At 41.0% G+C, this 18,199-nt stretch overlaps 2 protein-coding genes across 3 annotated transcripts; one reads left to right on the top strand and one right to left on the bottom strand.

Annotated features, from left to right (window-relative positions):
• The first annotated feature begins 463 nt into the window (after nucleotides 1-463).
• LOC115671936 (protein LAZY 1-like) lies at nucleotides 464-4,351 on the top strand. 2 transcript variants are annotated; one of them, XM_030593636.2, is made up of 5 exons: nucleotides 464-781; nucleotides 865-931; nucleotides 1,388-2,181; nucleotides 3,402-3,618; nucleotides 4,046-4,351. In XM_030593636.2, exons 1-5 carry the CDS (start codon nucleotides 776-778, stop codon nucleotides 4,063-4,065), a joined length of 1,104 nt encoding a protein of 367 aa, XP_030449496.1. In that variant the 5' UTR covers nucleotides 464-775; the 3' UTR covers nucleotides 4,066-4,351. The 2 variants fall into 2 exon arrangements, with proteins under 2 accessions (XP_030449496.1, XP_056165432.1); XM_056309457.1 differs by lacking the exon at nucleotides 464-781 and having other exon boundaries at nucleotides 801-931.
• A 200-nt stretch (nucleotides 4,352-4,551) lies between these two features.
• On the bottom strand, nucleotides 4,552-12,922 carry LOC115671935 (sphingosine-1-phosphate lyase). Its single transcript, XM_030593633.2, has 16 exons — nucleotides 12,794-12,922; nucleotides 11,438-11,757; nucleotides 11,233-11,278; nucleotides 9,916-10,067; nucleotides 9,768-9,827; nucleotides 9,055-9,279; nucleotides 8,811-8,952; nucleotides 8,551-8,601; nucleotides 8,345-8,436; nucleotides 7,610-7,736; nucleotides 6,433-6,448; nucleotides 5,877-5,984; nucleotides 5,691-5,745; nucleotides 5,470-5,616; nucleotides 5,074-5,152; nucleotides 4,552-4,902 (listed from the first exon to the last, which is right to left on the bottom strand). Exons 1-16 carry the CDS (start codon nucleotides 12,920-12,922, stop codon nucleotides 4,780-4,782), a joined length of 1,872 nt encoding a protein of 623 aa, XP_030449493.2. The 3' UTR covers nucleotides 4,552-4,779.
• Nucleotides 12,923-18,199: the final 5,277 nt, after the last annotated feature.

Here is an 18,199-nt window from a genome sequence, read left to right as displayed (position 1 = left end):
TCGAAATCATCTAATCAGTAATTAAAACAGCAATTGTAAAGCTCAACACTGGATTAGGTACCACAAAGTCAAATTTAATGTGGCCTACCTTCACATGAAGGACCTACGCGAGAATCTGGAGATTTCCAAATATGCTGTCCTCTATAAGAAACGATTTTTTTCCTTGTCCAGTTCATTTTAACCATCTTTCTCAACAGGGCCTTCGCTGTCGTCCCCACAGTAAAGGCCTTTTCACCAAATACCCGGTGGTCTTATATTAATATACATACCGACCTCAACAAGTAATTGTAGGGAGCTGGTCATGCACGATGAGAGACAGTCAATGGATACCGCAGTTCGCAACTAAACAACTATCACCGCCACTTGCGAACGTTGATCTCTTGTACACGATGAAGAACATGATGCTATAGCACCAAAAAAGTGATTGAAGTGATTATTGATACCAAACAAACACATGGGGAACAAAAGAGTTAATGTAAAATAACCTCCAACACCACCTCACTATCAACATGTATCGATGGCTTTACATATGATCGTGCGCTCGAGATATGCTGGACTCATCCATCCATTTATTTGCGAGATTCGGTTTTGACAAAATAATAGGCAACACCTGCTTGGAACCATCTTCATGTCTTCTTTCGAGCCATCTCTATCTCATATCAGCAAGAACGATCTCGATAAATCTTGTTTCTAACTTGACTGTTAAAAGTAGGTTCTCTTCCATCGACTCCCCAAAGAACAAAGGAGATCAAAACTGACAGATTGCTGCCCTAAGATGAAGGTAAATGTATATGCTGCTTTATGTAGAGGAGAATCGAGACATTCTCGGCCTTCCAATGTAATCATTCTATCTTGATGCTGCAGTTACTCGGTTGGATGCATCGGAAGTTCCGCCAAACTGGTGGCGAGCCACTCAAGGACTTAGTTATTGGTAAGCTCCTTTCAGAATTTATCTGCTGTTAGTTCCCTTAATCTTTTCATCAAACAAACAAGGGTTGTCACGTGTGTCATCAATGACAGGTTCATTTACTCCCAACGATCTAAAAGCAGAAATTAACACACTTCCCAGTATAAGTTTCACATTAGCTTGTGCACGGGACTTTTTAACAATCTATGGGAGCCATCATTTATTGGTGAAGACATGAGATGCTACTAAGGAAAACCGATTTGCAGCATTCCTGCATAGACAGAGTCATTCAGCAGTTGTACTTGGCTGTGTCACAGCACAAAATACGTGCAACGTGTTGTTTAGTTCATTGACAATAACAATGACACCTAGTTCATAAGAGTAACTACTAAGTTCATAACATAGAACTCACAAGCCCAAATTGAAATTTTTATCAGCTCTATGCCCATGCTTATTCTGTCTCTACATTTTGTGCATCAGGAAACCCCTGCAATTGCCTTTCTGGGCAGCGATCAATCGATGAACAGGAGTACTACCAACACACAAATTATGTCACCAAACCTGCCAGACATGCCCAGCAAGAGAACCGACTCCGGAAATCATTTGCTAATGTGGAGGCGGCAAGAGCAGAATATGAAAACCGTCAGGAGGAAGAATTGCTAGCTGATGAGCCCCAGCTCTTCCCTGGCTTTCTTGCAATAGGCACCCTCGGTTCAGACACTCCCTTGTCCGATCCTTCAACACCGACATTTGCCAACTCGGTCGATTACATAACCGAAAAGGAAACTGAAATGACGGAAAATGAACTGAGGTTGATCAATGATGAGTTAGAGAAGGTGCTGGTAGCCGAAGCCAAGGAAGATAGCGGCAATGACTCGTCGGGAAGATCCAGCCAAGTCAGCATGGGAAGAAGCAGCCACTGTAGCACCATCACCCTCAGTGGAAAGCCAATTTTAGATGGCCAAGAGACCAACAATGGGAGCACAAATACAGTCTATCCGCTCCAAGGATATCTTTTCAGCTCGGCCATTGAATTGTCGGAAACGACAGCAGCGGTGACGAAGGAACACAGGACATCACTCGGAGAGCTGTTTCAGAGGAGCAAACTGACAGAGGATGGATATGAGTTGAAACCCGAGAGGGAGGAGAGGCACACAGCCATGAACCTTATGAAAAAGAAGCTGAAGAAAAAAATGCTCCTTCCTTCTAGGAGCTCCACTGCAACTGCTGGCATGAATACTGACTCAACTTCTGCGGAGACAAAGCTGCAAAAGGTACTTCGACATATTTCCTAAATAAGCAAACATTTGTTTGTCCTTTCATTGTCGCTCTATTCGGCGATGTAAAAATTTGCAAGTCTTGGGCTACTCCGTCCCTAACGTGAACTGTCGCTTGAAATGGCACTATGATGCCGACGAACTTATTCTGACTTGATTTTTATCGAACTGATGGATCTGCAATTCAACCGGCCACCCCAACATCGACACAGCGATGAAATAAATAGGCAACACAAAGGAGCGAGCACCAGTCTTGGACAGACCCTGCAACCAGACCGAACCGGCACTAACTGGCGCGGTTCTCGTCCGGTTGGAACTTGAAACCGGCTATTACCGGTCCGGTTCCAGGGTCAGGGTGCGGAACAGACCAAACTGGAGAATCCAACTGAGATAACCCTAAATTCTCTGTTTACACTTGCTTGTTGCCGCCTCTGGTTCCTTGCTTGTCCTGCTAAGGAATTTCATGGCTGCTTGATCATGCCTAGACGACAAAGTTATAAAAATCTTTTGCTAAATAAAGAAAGTTACGATGGCATAAAACAAAACCACCCGCCTGGGTGGCGCTGCTGGAAAAGGCACTCTTCCTCTCGCAAAAGGTTGCGTGTTCGAATTCCGGGCGCCGCAGGATGACTTAACCGGTGCACGTGTGTGGTGGCTAGCACGTGTCGCCCTCAGGGTTTACCTCCCGGCTGTCGGCCGTGCGGGCATTCCCTGGGTTACAAAAAAAAAAAAAAAAGAAGTTGCTAAGAATTTCTAAGAATTTACCAAAACGATGTTTATTCGTGAGAGACATAAAGTTGATGGGTGGGGCTCAAATATTTCTTATCAGTTTATTAGATAAATCAGTGTTTATTAATGATGGAATATTGAAGCATTGAGATCATGTTGGTCATCAGTCATCATCAGCTTTCAACATTGGTCAATATTTTAAATAGTACCAAAAAATAATAATAATAATAATAATCGGCTGGTTCCAATGTCTATTGGAACTATACTGGACCCACAGGTTTGGCTCTAGGATCTACAGGGTAGTTGTATGTTCCAAAACTAAGAACCCGTGCTAATAGAATAGGTTCGATGCTTCAAATCTGGGATCTACTCACTCTGGAACCATGTCCCTTCCACGTGGGTGATTGAATTGTATCTTAGAACATTAATGTCGTAAAACTCGTGTGGAACTTTTGGGCTTCACTTATAATTTGATGCGTGGCTTGTAGATACTTCAGATGTTCCACAGAAAGGTTCACCCTGAGAGTTGCGCCTCGACCAAAAAGGCAGAGAAGCAGCGGCAGAGAGAGAGCAAGAAGAAAACAACCCAGGAAAGTAAGAAGAAAAACAGAGATCAGGAGCTTCAGAACAAGCCGCCCCAGTTCAAACTTGCCGGGAGCGAGTCAAATGGGAACAGGGAGTGCTGGATCAAGACGGACGCGGACTGTAAGTATAATTTTCCTGATTTTCAAGACCCATGATGTGACCCGTCGCGTGCTCGAATCGAACACGAGCCAAAAAGTTACTACCGGCAGCATTTTCTTTTTGATGAGGAGAACCATAGTATGAATCCGCCGGACAAGCATTTGCAATCATGTCGAAAATTTCTCCTGTATTTCTGAAAGAGATATCTACTTGCGGAGTTCATGGTCAATCCGTTTAAACCAACTAAAAACACGCAAGAAAACCTTCTCAACCAACCGTGCTCATTCGCAACTTAACTTTCACTGAAAGTAAAATTTACAGCTGCCACCTTGTCCATGAAATTTCAGCAAGAATCTCTTTTAAAGCAGAAAACATGTCTACAAGATCATTTTTAGGTTTCCTTTTACCTTGATCTAGCCTGAGTGAGCTATAATATGGGTCATCGCAGATCTGGTGCTGGAGCTGTAGAAGCAGACGAAGGGAGCGGAAGCAGCTGAGGCAACGCCTCCATAAGTAGTATGTGCTTTCTCATGTCTACGATGTTTTTTCGTTAAATGGTGGACTGTTGCAGTTTGGTACGAGAGTGAATTTTGCAGAGTCAAATAAAAGAGGCTTTCCTCTTACGATCCTACTTTTGAGTTGTTTGACATGGTGTGCAACGACCATATGGTTCAGTACTGGATATATATTTGGAACGCTGTTGGAATGTATGTTGGAATATGATCAATTTGCAGTGAGCTTATTCTTACATTAACTATCTTGCTAGAATCTCACATTAACTATAACTATGACATTTACAAGGTTTTAAAGCGCTGAATCATTCGTGTAACGGGCAAACATTGCCAGCCTGCAAAGAGAGTTACGATACATGACTCGCACTCTAAAACCGATGGAAACACCAGAAAGCACAAATTTTGAACTTAGGGAGAGAGCCGTTTAGATAGACCAAGAAAATTAATGGGAAACTGATATGCACGATACTTTTCTAGGCCATGATATATATGGCACTTGAAATCCACATCACTAGTTGATAATCAAGCATATATATTATTCTGATAAACAGAACAGTCGTGCGAAAATCAAAGAATGTCAAGGACTGAAGATTAAGGTACGAAATGAGCCGTGATGGTAAAGTTTGAAGAACAGGTCCCAAGAACATCAAGAAAACTGAGCCAAAGCCACTTAGCAAGCACTGTCCATGAAATTTACCAACAATTCCTGCACCGTTCCTCTATCTGGCATCTTTCCTGCAGCGCCATATATAGGAGCCTTCCCTCCACTTATGGGACCTGGATTTTCTTTAACCTAGGGAAGGAAAATGATCAAAACAAGTGAGTATGATGAGTCTGCACATCACGGTTATGGTGTGCAGGTATTTGTATCGTGTACAGAAAGAATACTCCCAAATAACTGATACATGTCTAATTGATAACTTTAAAACAAGTGAAGATCGCATAGCTCTATTTAGCAACTTACAGTGTTCACGGATTCCTTCAAATCCTTGAGGAAGTCTTCAACCACCGGCACATGTTGAAGGGTCACACATATATGTATGCTGATTTGAGACACACAGAAGAAAGAAACGGTCAGGCATAATGTAGGCCATGTATATTCTGAAAAATATTTGATGCCGCTTGTCAATGGAGCGACTTAAGCCATAATTTACAACTGTAATATGAACTAAACAAATGGCGACCGCAAGAGATCCTCTATTAAGAATGTCTATTAAAATCTTGATAACATAAAAGAACTGCACAATAAAACAATGTCTAGTCTTCTCTCGGAAGTTGGACGCGGCCCTGACAGTGAATCAACACTCAAGAAGAAGATGCATTGCATTCCTAAAATTTCCTTGCATAAAAAAATTCCCACCTGTTGGGTCTCTGCAATGCATTCAAGTGCCAGCCTTTGGATGACAAGATATCATTAACTTCAAATATGTCAATAACATTAGAACCAAAGGCTATAATCGTCATGTCCGGCCTGCCGATGATGAAAATCTCCGGAATTTCCTTTATTCTGCAAAAGAAGTCGATAGATATTTTTCAAAATTTGGAAGATTTAAACTATATTATAATGTACAGCCAACGTACCCTCTTTCAATCTTCTTTGACACTTCCATGATCTCTTTTGTGTTTTCTAGATAACCTATAAAATGCGATGAAACATAACCAACCAACAGTGAAGATTTGAAGAGTACAAAATTAGAGAGAAAAGGAACAAGAAGCGATGGGGGACTTCGTAAGGCAATCTAGGTTGGAACCAGCTTAATTTTGCACCTTCTTCCCCTAGGGACATCATTGCCGCCCAAGCACCAGCAATCAAGCCCCCTGGTCTGCTCCCGGCCATGGTTGGAGAGACATATAGACCTCCAGACCACTCCGTCACTGCACGATGAAGTTGGAAAATGAACAAAATAGACAAGGAGAACAATAATTAGTTCATGCACGCGCTTGAAAAAAATTACCAATTTAAGGGATAAAGAGAAAGTGTTGTTCCCTCGAGTATCATTTATACCAGGCTTCACGAGAAAAGACTTTTAGCATCTAGAAGAACTTTGTATGAGTATCAAGTACAGAAATTAGTTATACTTCTGATCCATCCAATAACAACATCCACAGGTTTAAAAAAATCAATTTTGAAAGCCACCGTAAAGAAACATCCTCTCCTCTCTCCTTTCTCCATCTTCACATTTCATAACCCCTCCCAATTCAATATGCAACAAACCAAAGGTCAATCTCCCTCCAAATTACTAAGCTAAAGGAAGTAACAAGCACAAATACAAACAGAGAAATGATAATTACAAGCCTTTGCATATAGAGAGAATGAACTCACCAGCAACAAATTGATGCTGTTGGAGAATGAAAGCCAAGAAATCCATCATGGCAGGTCCCCATATACATAGTTAACCATAAAGCTAGATCAGAAATAATATCCTTAAGAGTGTAAAAATAAATAAGATCATGCAACCCGAGGAACAATTTGATAATGCATCAGCCTTTATGAATCTTCACAGAATTGAAAAAAAAAGGACATTAAAAGCAGTACCAAGTAACTTTGCTTGCAACAAATTGAAAATGAAGACTAGAAATGGAGCAAAGTCATGAATTTGAATATGTTGAATTAAAGCTTGCTTTTTTTTGTTTATCATATTCACTTACTATATTCACTCACTCTTGAAATACTGAGAATAAATTAATAGCCAGACCTGGAGCTACTAAAAGAGAACTATACGACCATATCCTTAAAAGTTATTAAACCAGCAGCACATTAAACACTATTTTTATGACCAAAAAAACAACACTATTTGAACCCCTAAAAAAGGGAATATCATCTTTCAGGGACATAGGCACAGCATGTATATGTGGTGCCTAGATTTTCTTGAATAAGCAATGTCTATCAACAGAGATGCACAAGCACGTAAAACTACAATACTTAAATTGAAGGAAGGGTTCAAAAATATTTTTCCTCAAAAGTTTATGCTATTAGAAAATGGGTCCAAAATACATATTAGGCATACTTCGTGATTCTCTCCATATAAGTTCAACCTTATTCATGAAACATATTATGTAAATAGTGACCACACCAAACAACTATATAAAGGCAAGGATGCAAGCAAGAAATCAGGCAAAACCACACCAAGTGAGAGTGTCAATTTGAACTCTTGACTCACACTTTAGAACCATGTTCGGAAACTGTTTTCTCAAAAGTGTTAGCTGTTGGGGCCAGGCCCATAATGTACATAAAGCATACTTTTTGTGAATCAGATGGTCATAGGGTGAAATAAAGCACAAGGGCTGCATGCTCAACCTAACTACAGCAATGTACTCAATAAACAGGTGATGGAGCAAACTTTATCAGATAAATCATTTACGAAATACTTCTCAACTAGCTTCTCTTTGAATGTGACTTTTCTTTTCCTTTTGTAGAAACGCACATATAAAACATAACCACAAACTAAGCTTTAAATTACCCCGGCAATCTAAAAGCGGGAGCAACATAAGTGGATTACCTTCCTGATGTCATGATTTCTGTATAGAACTGTGCTAGTTCCTTTTGGAGCCAAACCATATTTGTGCACATCTACGGATATCGATGTTACCCCTTCAACGGAAAAATCAAAGGGAGGAACTGGATACCTGCAGTTCGGGAGAAGAAAGAAAAGAAAAGAAAAGACTTATTTTAGTTGCAAAAATTATATACATACCTACCATACGTACATGAAAAATACAATCACAACTTAAATATACCAAAAAGAAACGCAATAGAAGTTTGTACTCTTTTCAGAACTTCAATAAAGAGAAGCGAGAAGCCACGGATGAATCTGTCTCGAAAGTCCCACCAAACAAATCAAGTTATATCTAAATGAGTCTCTCTTCCTTCCCAATGGTTAAAAGTTGAAGATGAAGGCCATGTTGGAGAGAACAAAATGGGGGGAACTGAAACTTGGGTGCATAGTAATGAAAAATTTTCAACTTTTGACAGAAGAAAGAGTGAAAATTTAAAATTAAAGGCACTTTCCTCACTTTTTCCTCCCCCTAATGTCTTCTGAACATAGCATAAAGAATCTGAGTCATTTAAACTTGAGCAAAATCATGACCATGACAATAGAGCGCATAAATCCTTTTCATGGACCATCATCACTCGTCAGCAAGCAGCTTTCTAATAATATCTTACAGTGACAGTAGCAAGAAGGGCGAAATTGCCAATTATATAGCAATTGCTGTCAGAATAAAACCCAAGTTACCCGAGTTTACGAGCGAAAGGTAACACGAAGCCACCAAGACAAAGGTCAACATGGAGACATATGTTGAAGCTAGAAGCGAGTTCACCAAGCTCCTACACAAGATAATGCCAGAGAACCTCTTTAGAGACAAATATAAGCAAAACATTCAACTGGCACTATCCGGTCAAGGGCCTTTTTGACTGTTAACACAAAGGAATTGCACATACCTCAATGGGATCAATGATGCCATGAGGAAAACCGGGTGCAGATCCAACAATCTAAGAATCATTACAAGATAATAACCATTAAAAAAGTGTAACCACTAAAACTACAACAGTTCTTCTTTCTATTAATGACAACAAAGATGGCATAAAGAAAAGTCAATGACAAGGAAAGGTAATATGTAAACTTCTGTCGGGTCAAAGAACCCAAGAAAACTGAAATTAACGCAAGAAAGAGTAGAGGAAAGTAATCTTCTAGTGCCTACCAAGATGGTGTTTCTGTTAATGTACCGCTTAATTGCTTTTACATCTGCTCGGAATTCTTTATTCACTGGAACACGCCACAGTTTGATGTTGAAATACTGAGCAGCCTTGTCATATGCTGAGTGTGCAGATTCCGGTATTATCCTAAAGTTAGATGGAAATTTGCAAACCTTTGCATATTAAGAACAAAGACATAAACAATAAACTTTCCAGGAGGTAAAAGAAACAGACAACTGTCTCACGTACATTTCAGGCGATGTAATTCCCTTCTTAGCTCTCATATAATCACGTGAAGTTTTCACTGCTAATAATATACTCTCAGTTCCCCCAGATGTCATGTTTCCGCATATTTGTCCTCCCGAAACTTTTTCTTTACTTCCCAGTAAAGCAGCAGTCATGGCAACAACCTCCGCCTCAAATCGAACCACACTCTGGAAGACATCTAAGTGCAACGGGTTGGTGTGTGCAAACCTGACAAGGATTCAAAATGAGAGTCTGGGAAGAGAGAGGATACTAGACACTTTATAAAAGGCTGAGCCTCATGATTTTATTGTTCAAATTGTGCACCTGAATCTGTAAAATTGGCCAGACGAGACATGCTTCAATCGACAATTGATTATTACTTTTCATTATCAGAATAAAAAAATCTCTGAAACGACAATTTCTCAGCATCCAACAAAGAAGGGCCACTCAATGCTTTAACCGGATATCACAAAGGTGATAAATTTAACCGATGTTTTTTAAGCAGAAGATGTTCGAATGGATGAGAACGTGTAGTGAAACTAGGCAAGAAACACCAGAGCAAGACGATAAAGTTTACTTAGACTTTGGGTTATTTGCATGTATATCAGTTGTTCCATCAAAATTGAAGCAACTTTAGCAGCTAAAGAAATACATCATGGTCAGGAGGATCTTTGAAAGTAAGATAAGTGCGAAAGAGCCATGTTTGATATACTAACATAGAACAAGCCTCATTTATCAGTGAAAAATGCCCCTCGCATTCACTTCCCCTGATATATCTGCCAAAAAACAGGTCAACTATCTCAGGATATTTTCATCAAGAGCATTTTAAACAAACATGCAAGTATCTCTAAATGATAAACATACACTGTACCCGAGCATTTGCCTTGCCAAACCACATCATTCTTTTTTTCTTCCTTCATTATGTCTATTACGCCATTTCCCACACCAGACCTTGGCAACTCAGTTCTCCAGCCTTTTCTTTTAGATTGACCACCAGACTGTAACTGGTCCACCACCTGCAAATTCAAGCAATTAAGCTAGCAGAATTAATGACTTAAATCGTACAATAACCAAAACACAGGTTCTTCTTAGATAGGCCCAGATCATGCTTGTCCGGTACAGCCCAAAAATAAGATACATCAGCAGATGTATCCATTAGCAGAATGTGAACTAGGCATATGCTGATCCAAGAATATGCTCTTCTTGTTTTATATTTGGGTCTCTCTCTTTTTTTCCCGCTTTCTAGGGAGGGCTAGGGGAGGGGTTAAAATTCTTAGAATTGGATACATAAAATTGTCGTGACTTCACCCAATATACATGATAGAAGAATCTTCACAGCAATTCACCAAAAGCATATCGTCCCCAACGGCCTCCCGTCTGGCCAATAGAAAATCAGCTAAAAAATTGCCATGAAGGCCAATTCTTGTCATGTTTCCTGAGACAATACACTAGATTCGAATAAATTAAAGACTCCTGCGCTTCAGCTCTGAAGCCTTTATCGTAGGTGCACCATGCACACCACGACACTGAGCCTCGGTCCTCTCGATTATGCAATCAGTCTATGCAGACGTCAAAAGACATCAACCATTTAACAAAAAAACGTACACCCCGAAGAACTGCGAAATTCATCGCTCATACTCCCACTTTGTCTTCAAAACTTTTATAGGCTCGGTCCAAGTGGATGTAGTGTTTCGAACCGTTAATTGGAAGGAACCAAAATGATGCAATTGTAATCCCACAGGGTCCAACAGTGCCAGTTGGTCCATGTCAACGAGCATGAACCAGGTTCCGTGCATTTACTACTTTGTCTGTCCACTAGCAGGCTGCTCTGGCCACAGCAGTCAGCAGAGGTGCAATCATAAGGCAGCAGCTTCGCATTGCAATCTGATAAAGTGGTTCGTTTTTTCCAGGGAAAGATACTTATTAGAGACGACAGAACACCTATCCATCAATTTTCTACTAATCGATCAGAAAAACACGAAATCGCATCAGACGGCTATGCGTTCCTCCGATTCCCTGCAGGGATAACTAGTCATACAATCGCGGCTCTGTTCTCTTCTGTTCCGTGAATTCAATGCCCGTCCTAGCGACGTCCAATCAGTGCTGTTTTCCACTCCTCAGAAATCGACAGAATTAAATGCTCGCGCTACTTCTAGCGGGAAAATCGAGAAAAACTCTGACCTTCTGCTTCTCTGCATCTATATAACTCTTCACCGCAGGTACCAACCTGCACTCGAAATCCCAAAAAAAAAAAAAAAACATACACACACAAAAAATGAATCGAAGCCTCGAAGCAGCAGACCGCGCGACACAAAAAAATAAAAAAAATAAAAAAATTACAGAGCCCGGCGCGAACGAGCACGCGAGCGGAGGAGAGAGACCGTACTTGATGCAGCTCATGAAGAAGCCTATCGCAGTCGCCTTGAGCCCACGCTCCTGCAGAATGCCGACGAACGATCGGACGGCGCGGGCGGCGAGGACGGCGAGGAGGGGAGCGAGGAGCAGGGCGACGGGCTCGTACCGCGACAGGAAGGAGTTCGCGGAAGCTCTCAGGCCGAGAACCAAGGACGCCATAGCAGCAGCAGCAGCAGAAGGAGAAGGAGGAGATTCGTCGATCGTCGTCGTCGTCGAGGCAGGAGGAGAAGACGACGGGACGTTGAAGGAGGAGCAGGTCGCGGTTTTGCTTAAATGCCTCGGGAGCTCACGCTAATAATGGCTTCGTATTTTAATCGGAGATCGATCGCGTGCGAGGCCGAGCGACGCGACGCGATGCGATGCGATGCGATGCGGGACGAGACTGTTGGTTTGGTCGCGTTTTTGTTTAGGCAGGGGACCGGTTGCTTGCGCCGCGACGCTTTTGGCCAAAAACACCGCAAAGCGTTTTTTTCTCAGCTACTGCTTCTTCCTACTTCCTGCTGCTTTTGCTCGATGACGATAGGCTCGATGTAGTTTTCGCAGTTTCGTCGCCGTGCACTAGAATAAAGAGAAGAAAAATTTCGAACCGGCTGCGTGCGTCCTCCCCCGATTAAAGCCGCGCGCGAGTTTCGTAAAAAAGATGAAATATGAGGTACTGTGATTGGTGTGATCAGTAGTGTGATTCGAGGACCGCTGGGGAAAATGGCATTATTTATACCATAATAAATGGAGAGATTTTCCGGATATTCGCGAAATCACGCGTGACCTTCTAATCCGTCTGCGTCGTTGGTGTCATGTGAAAGTTTTCTTAGTTACTGCAAAAAAGGGGAAACTTAAACGTCGTTGGTGTTATGTGACCTTGTTGTCCATCCAGATCCATTGGTTTTATAAATGTTATTATTCTTTATTCGCGTACTAGGGACCGAGGGAATAAAAACCTGATGAAGAGCCCGGAAAATGGTTTGGAGGTGTGGATTATATTCTTAAAAAAAATTAGATTTACAATAATTGTGAAAGATTCAATTCAAATTCTAAACCCGCGAGACGGTTAAATTATCTCTTTTCTCGTATTGTTCGAATATATCGCCATCGCTCTTCTTAGAACAAGAGTGAACTACATGAACTTCGGGATGATAATGGAAGGATGTATTGGGCTCACTTTATAAAAGACGAAATGAAGAAGTTTTGGATTCCCCCCGAAGAAATTTGTCCCTCGAGGCTCTCCTCTCAATCGGATGACTAATTTCGTCATTCCGGCCGAACGAGACAAGGTGAGCCTCTAAATCTGAGAGGATTGTGCAGATGATAAGCGTGCTCATTCTCCTACCTCAACGCTTAGGCTCGAATCACCACGTCTGCGCATTCTTTTGACGTCGCCTCTAAGAACACGGAACGCTGAGACGGAGGGACAATTACATCCGATAAAAATTAATTGGCTGCTCAAAGAGTCTCGCATGCTCATTGATATCAATAAGAAGGAAACGGAGGGAGCCTTTGGTGTGATATTCAATCTTAATATAGCCAATCTTAAAGAGATATAGGGAATAGCATTTGTAGTCAATTCAAGATTCTTTCGTAATCGCTTACAATGCAATGCCTCTTAACTTCCGGGGAAACTCGAAATCGTTTCCACATAGACGAGACCAACACAGGAAATCCAACGCCAGGCAATTGCAAAATGCTAAATTTTCTTTTTAATTCTTTGCCCCGATTTGGATGCCTGGAAGTGGGACCGAGATGAAAGTTGGGTACACCTTAAGTCACGAAATGGATCAGTACCTAAATATTTTGGTATGTCCTGACCCGGTCCTTGAGCTATTATAATGGGCCCGATTGGTCGAAGTCAAAGTCCTTTAGGCCTGTAAAAGAGGCTTGCACGAGTCTTCCCAGAGCACTATTTGATTGGGAGGAAATATGGGACTCCTTGAAAGGTGCAAGTATTTGGTAGGGATGCTGATGATTCGGTTTGGTTCGGGGTTTATCAAAACTGAAACCGAACCGTTAGGGATGCGTGTTTGCTTCGACTCAAATCGAAAATCTAGTTCAGCTTGGTTTTGTTTGATTAATTAGTTTGTTTTTTTTAGTGGGCCTTTGTCCTCCATGACCCACGTGATATTGGGAACACGAAATAGGTTTTGTCTTCATCCCTTTCGTCCCTCGTTGACAGTGCCATTACTTTTGGTTTTTTTTTTTTTGAAGCACCAAACAGCAAATCACGAAACTCTTCCACCTGAACACACAAACCCCCCCGAATAGATCCTGCCCCATCACCTTTGGCAACCGTCTCACCGTTGAGCTCCGCCACACCACTCATGCCACGGCGGCCGCCGTTGCTACCAACGACGGAGCCCCCTCTTTCTCAGCCACCCACAAACCAGAAAAACTCTACGCAATGACAGCACCACCTCTCGGTTGCCCGCTGCACAAGACCTCGGCGTGTTGTCGTTGATGGAGTTTTCTCCTTCGATCTGGTGGAGACGCCTCGAGATCTGGATGCTCGATGGGCCACGGAGGCTCTTGTTCTTGAGTTAATCCTCATTGCTACCTTGCTTCCTTCGCTAGGCGCTGCTTTCAAGGATGGTTGCTACATGTTGTACATTCTCCCTCTCAATCTCATAATAAACGAGAGTTGTTTCTGCTCAATTTTATCTCTCGATCTCATAATAAATAAAAAGTAAATTTGTTTATGTTCGGTTCAAATTATAACACAAACCAAACCAATAAAAAACAACTTGTTTTCCCCATAACCTAAACCGAAATAAAATCCGATAAAAAAAGATTCAAATTTTCAAATTAGTTCAAATTTCGGTTCAGGTTTTGACACCCCTAGTTTTGATGCCGTCAATGCACGTGAGCTCGACTCGCACACAGCATCAAATCGGATGGCTTTCCCGCATGATTGCTTGATCTAATGGTGCATGTGAGCAGGAATAGATCTACAAGGGTAATTCGTAATTGTTGGAGAAAAGTTTTTCTTTTTTTCTTGATCGAATCATTGGAGAAAAAGTTTGAAAATTCCTTTTCTTTGGTTTAGACCGAGGCCTTCTAGCCCATTGATTGTCCAATTGCCGTTGTGGCTAACTCTCTTCCTTTCCACTGCGGTGGTGGTGGGCCCAAATATTTTAGTTCCGTCGCATATAATAGAATACTTTTTAATCATGTGGGCAATATAGTGAAATCCACGCAATAAATGATTCGGATGATATTAATTCACGTGGTTTACTCCAAATAATACAAATCGTGGCATGCACGCTACTCTCTCTCAAGCCAACCAAGGGTAATTTCGGAAGTAAGATCGCAATTAATCGGTTATCTGAACGGAAGCAGCATGGCAACTCACCGTCATGGTTCCACACTTGAATATGAGTTCTCTGTGATAGGATTCAAACCCTTGACCATCAAATGTTGCGTTGAAGACATCGAAATACTATTCTCGTTGGGTCAATCCCGAAGTGGGTAAAAGCAACTATTTTTTATAACTAGTAACGTGTAACACGAGACATATGAAACACGACACATATGGCAACTCACCGTCATGGCTCCACACTTGAATATGAGTTTTCTGTGATAGGATTCAAACCCTTGACCATCAAATATTGCGTTGAAGACATCGAAATACTATTCTCGCTGGGTCAATCCCGAGGTGGGTAAAAGCAACTATTTTTTATAACTAGTAACGTGTAACACGATACATATGAAACACGAGGAGTCGCTCCTTTCCTTTCACAATATAACATACCCTCTTTCCGTGGCCGGTGAATACGTAGAAACACAAGCGTGAGAAGAACCTGATTCACTTCATAAATAGTGAACTCAAATAGCTTTGGTCCACCAATTCTTAAGTTTGTCGTCATAGGGTGGACCAAAGGCGATAAAGTAAGTTGTACGACTCCTACTTATACCGATCAAACAGTTGGGTTTGGGTTGAATCGAAAATGACACCCATTTTCATGTAACATAAATTTAGTGATCCATATTCAGCCCGACCCATATTACTAAAATACTTCTATATTCAAATCAATCTAGGAAAATTTATACCTAAACTAATGTGAGAGCATGGAGTGAGCGAGCATGAGATGGAGAGAGAGCGAAGGAGAATCATAGAGGTGGGTTGGATTTAAGCAAGTTGTAAATCAATTTAGCATCTATATTATTTTAGATTTTACCATTTTAAACCATTTTATTGAATATAACTAACCTATTTAACAACTCAACTCATAAACTATGGGTTAAGAAACGAGTCTATGACCCATTTTGATAGATCTATCTACCATAACGTGAAAAACTTGTGTAAAACTTGAGCGATAAAATTTCATATTATGTCATCATTGATTCAATGAAAAGTAGGACAATTTTGAACCTACGGGGGCAAACTTTGGATTGCCCTATTTTCATGGTGCGCAATGATTATACGAGATTTTAACTTTCAAAAACCCTGAAAATTAATCATTCTTTCATTGACGACGCAATGAACTATATTCAGTATCAAGTGTTGCCCCAGATAACAATTTCGTGTGCTGCTTTTTATTATCAATATATATCCAAACAAAGAACATTCTGAAAATCAACGAAACGTTAATTTTTATCAGAGTGTCATACAAATTCTCGGTCGCTTTTCCAGCTACTTATCAAACCAAAAGCTACGTATTTAACGCGCCAAGGAATACTTCAAAGCTTCTAGTGCCTGCGAAGATAATTCAACTCCCCTTGATCAGGACAAGCTTGTGCAACATGATACTCAAAAGTCATCTCTCATGGACCCTATTTCCGCGTTCTACGGTCCTCGCAAGGCTAAGAACTTCGACCGACCCGACGGTACGCGCAACATTTAAGCTCTGCCCGTCAGCCCGCACTCTTGGAAACTTCGTAGCACTATCCAACCGAAGCACAAAACGATAGCTTATGAGTTGTTGCGAGCACAAACTTACTAAGCGAATTGATTAATCCAAGTCGCGATACAAACAGGGGCGTGGCGATTCCTCATGCTTTGGTGTACTATGAGTCCAAGAAATTATTAATCAAACCGACCACCAAATGGCATTAAAGAAGCTCGTTCTTCACCAAACCCTCTTTTTGGGGGAACATTCAAAAGATTGCTCTCTTCTGGTTTTCACGTTTAGCTTTGAGGGAACGTGGCTGCAGTATTCAAATGCAGATCGGTGGTGTCTAATTTTCAAAGCGTGAAAGGGATGTTGGATCAGATCGTGACATGGGATTGGGATTGGGATCCGCATCGGGACATGGGCCGATGTGGGGAGTGACGTCCGTTGGTCGTGACTCGTGCACCGTGACTTGGACTATTTGCCGTGATGGTAGATAGGAAATTTATTTCCATAGTTCAAGAGTTTGTTTGTTTTGACCTTTGACTACTACAAATTTTTTTTTAAAAGTGACTCCTTTTACTTTGCCGTCACGATATTATCTGATCGACAAACAAAAAAAGTACTCGTCGAATATTTATGATTTGTTAAATTTTCAAGTGGTTAAAATTTTTATTTTTTAAAATATAGGCAAAGTGTGTGAGGCACGACATTCGAAACGGTCTGGAATAGTAAAATCCAAGAGTCATTCTAGACATTAATCTGACTTAGAAAATTATACGTGGGATTAGACGTACAATGTAAATACGAATCACTCTACGAACGCATAATGAACCTTCGCAAGAGCTGCAGGGCTGTCTAGGCCGTCCTCAGATGTTCATCTCGTTCTCTCACTCTCCTTGTGTGAATGAATATTGAAGTGCTTTTCCATGTAATATCATTGCAAAAACTACAACTTGCGCAAGGAGAGAGCCGTTGAATTACCCGCATCATGTCATTGTGATAAGAATTCATGATCAGGATTATGCCTCATGATAAATACTAGAACCACCTCTAGGTTCGGTAATTTCAGAAAGATATATCAATTACACCTCCCCTTGTCTTGGTTCAGAACTTAGATTGTTTAGTTGGTCACTGGCTAATTTTTCATTGACTAATTCTTTTAAGTGATATAATCGATCAGTTTTACAAAAATAAATTTTAAATTATCTAATTTTTCGTGAAACAAACAGACTTTTGAATTTTATAATGGGTCATCCGGTAGTTGGTTTAATAAATAAAATTCGTATAAAATTCAGTCGAAAAGCTTTCTGACTAGTCTCCCGGAGGCTGAGACTAAGAATAAAAGTTAATCATACGTTCTTGACTACCACCCCATACGGATATAACATAATATTAGATAGATTAAGGATTTCCGTTGCAATCCACTATATTTTGCAAAACTTTTTTTTTTTACAGATGTATGTATGTATTTATGCAATACGTTATATGTATTTATACTGCAAATTCGATTATATTCTAATTTAAAAGATTTTACAGATTGGGGTTTTTTTTTTTACGAGCCAACATAAAATTAACTAATTGCTTACTATTCAACATATATAATTAATTAGTGATGAGCTCTTAGACGAATCACTTTCAAATGCTAACGCGATGCTTCAAACTTCAAAGGCAGATTCAACGCCGCCCACAGAGTGGGTTTCGCTGCCGAAAGCCCCGGTCCTTGATCGTCCTCGAAGTGATGCCAGCGATGATGTAATCTCTCCTTGGAATCATCTGCATCGACGCGAAGGAAGGCGACCTGGCGCGTACCATCGACGGAAGAAACCAGAGGAGGAGCGGCAGGGGAAGGAACAGCGATGGTCTTACGATCGGATCGGTCAAAAATGAGGAAGATCTGGATAACTGCTCCG

The sequence above is a fragment of the Syzygium oleosum genome, unplaced genomic scaffold, assembly GCF_021117445.2.
Source record: "Syzygium oleosum isolate NSW1041296 unplaced genomic scaffold, Sole_v2.1 Sole_v2.03, whole genome shotgun sequence".
NCBI lineage: Eukaryota > Viridiplantae > Streptophyta > Magnoliopsida > Myrtales > Myrtaceae > Syzygium > Syzygium oleosum.
The sequence above is the reverse complement of the archived record's forward strand: the minus strand, read 5'-3'. Positions and strand labels throughout refer to the sequence as shown.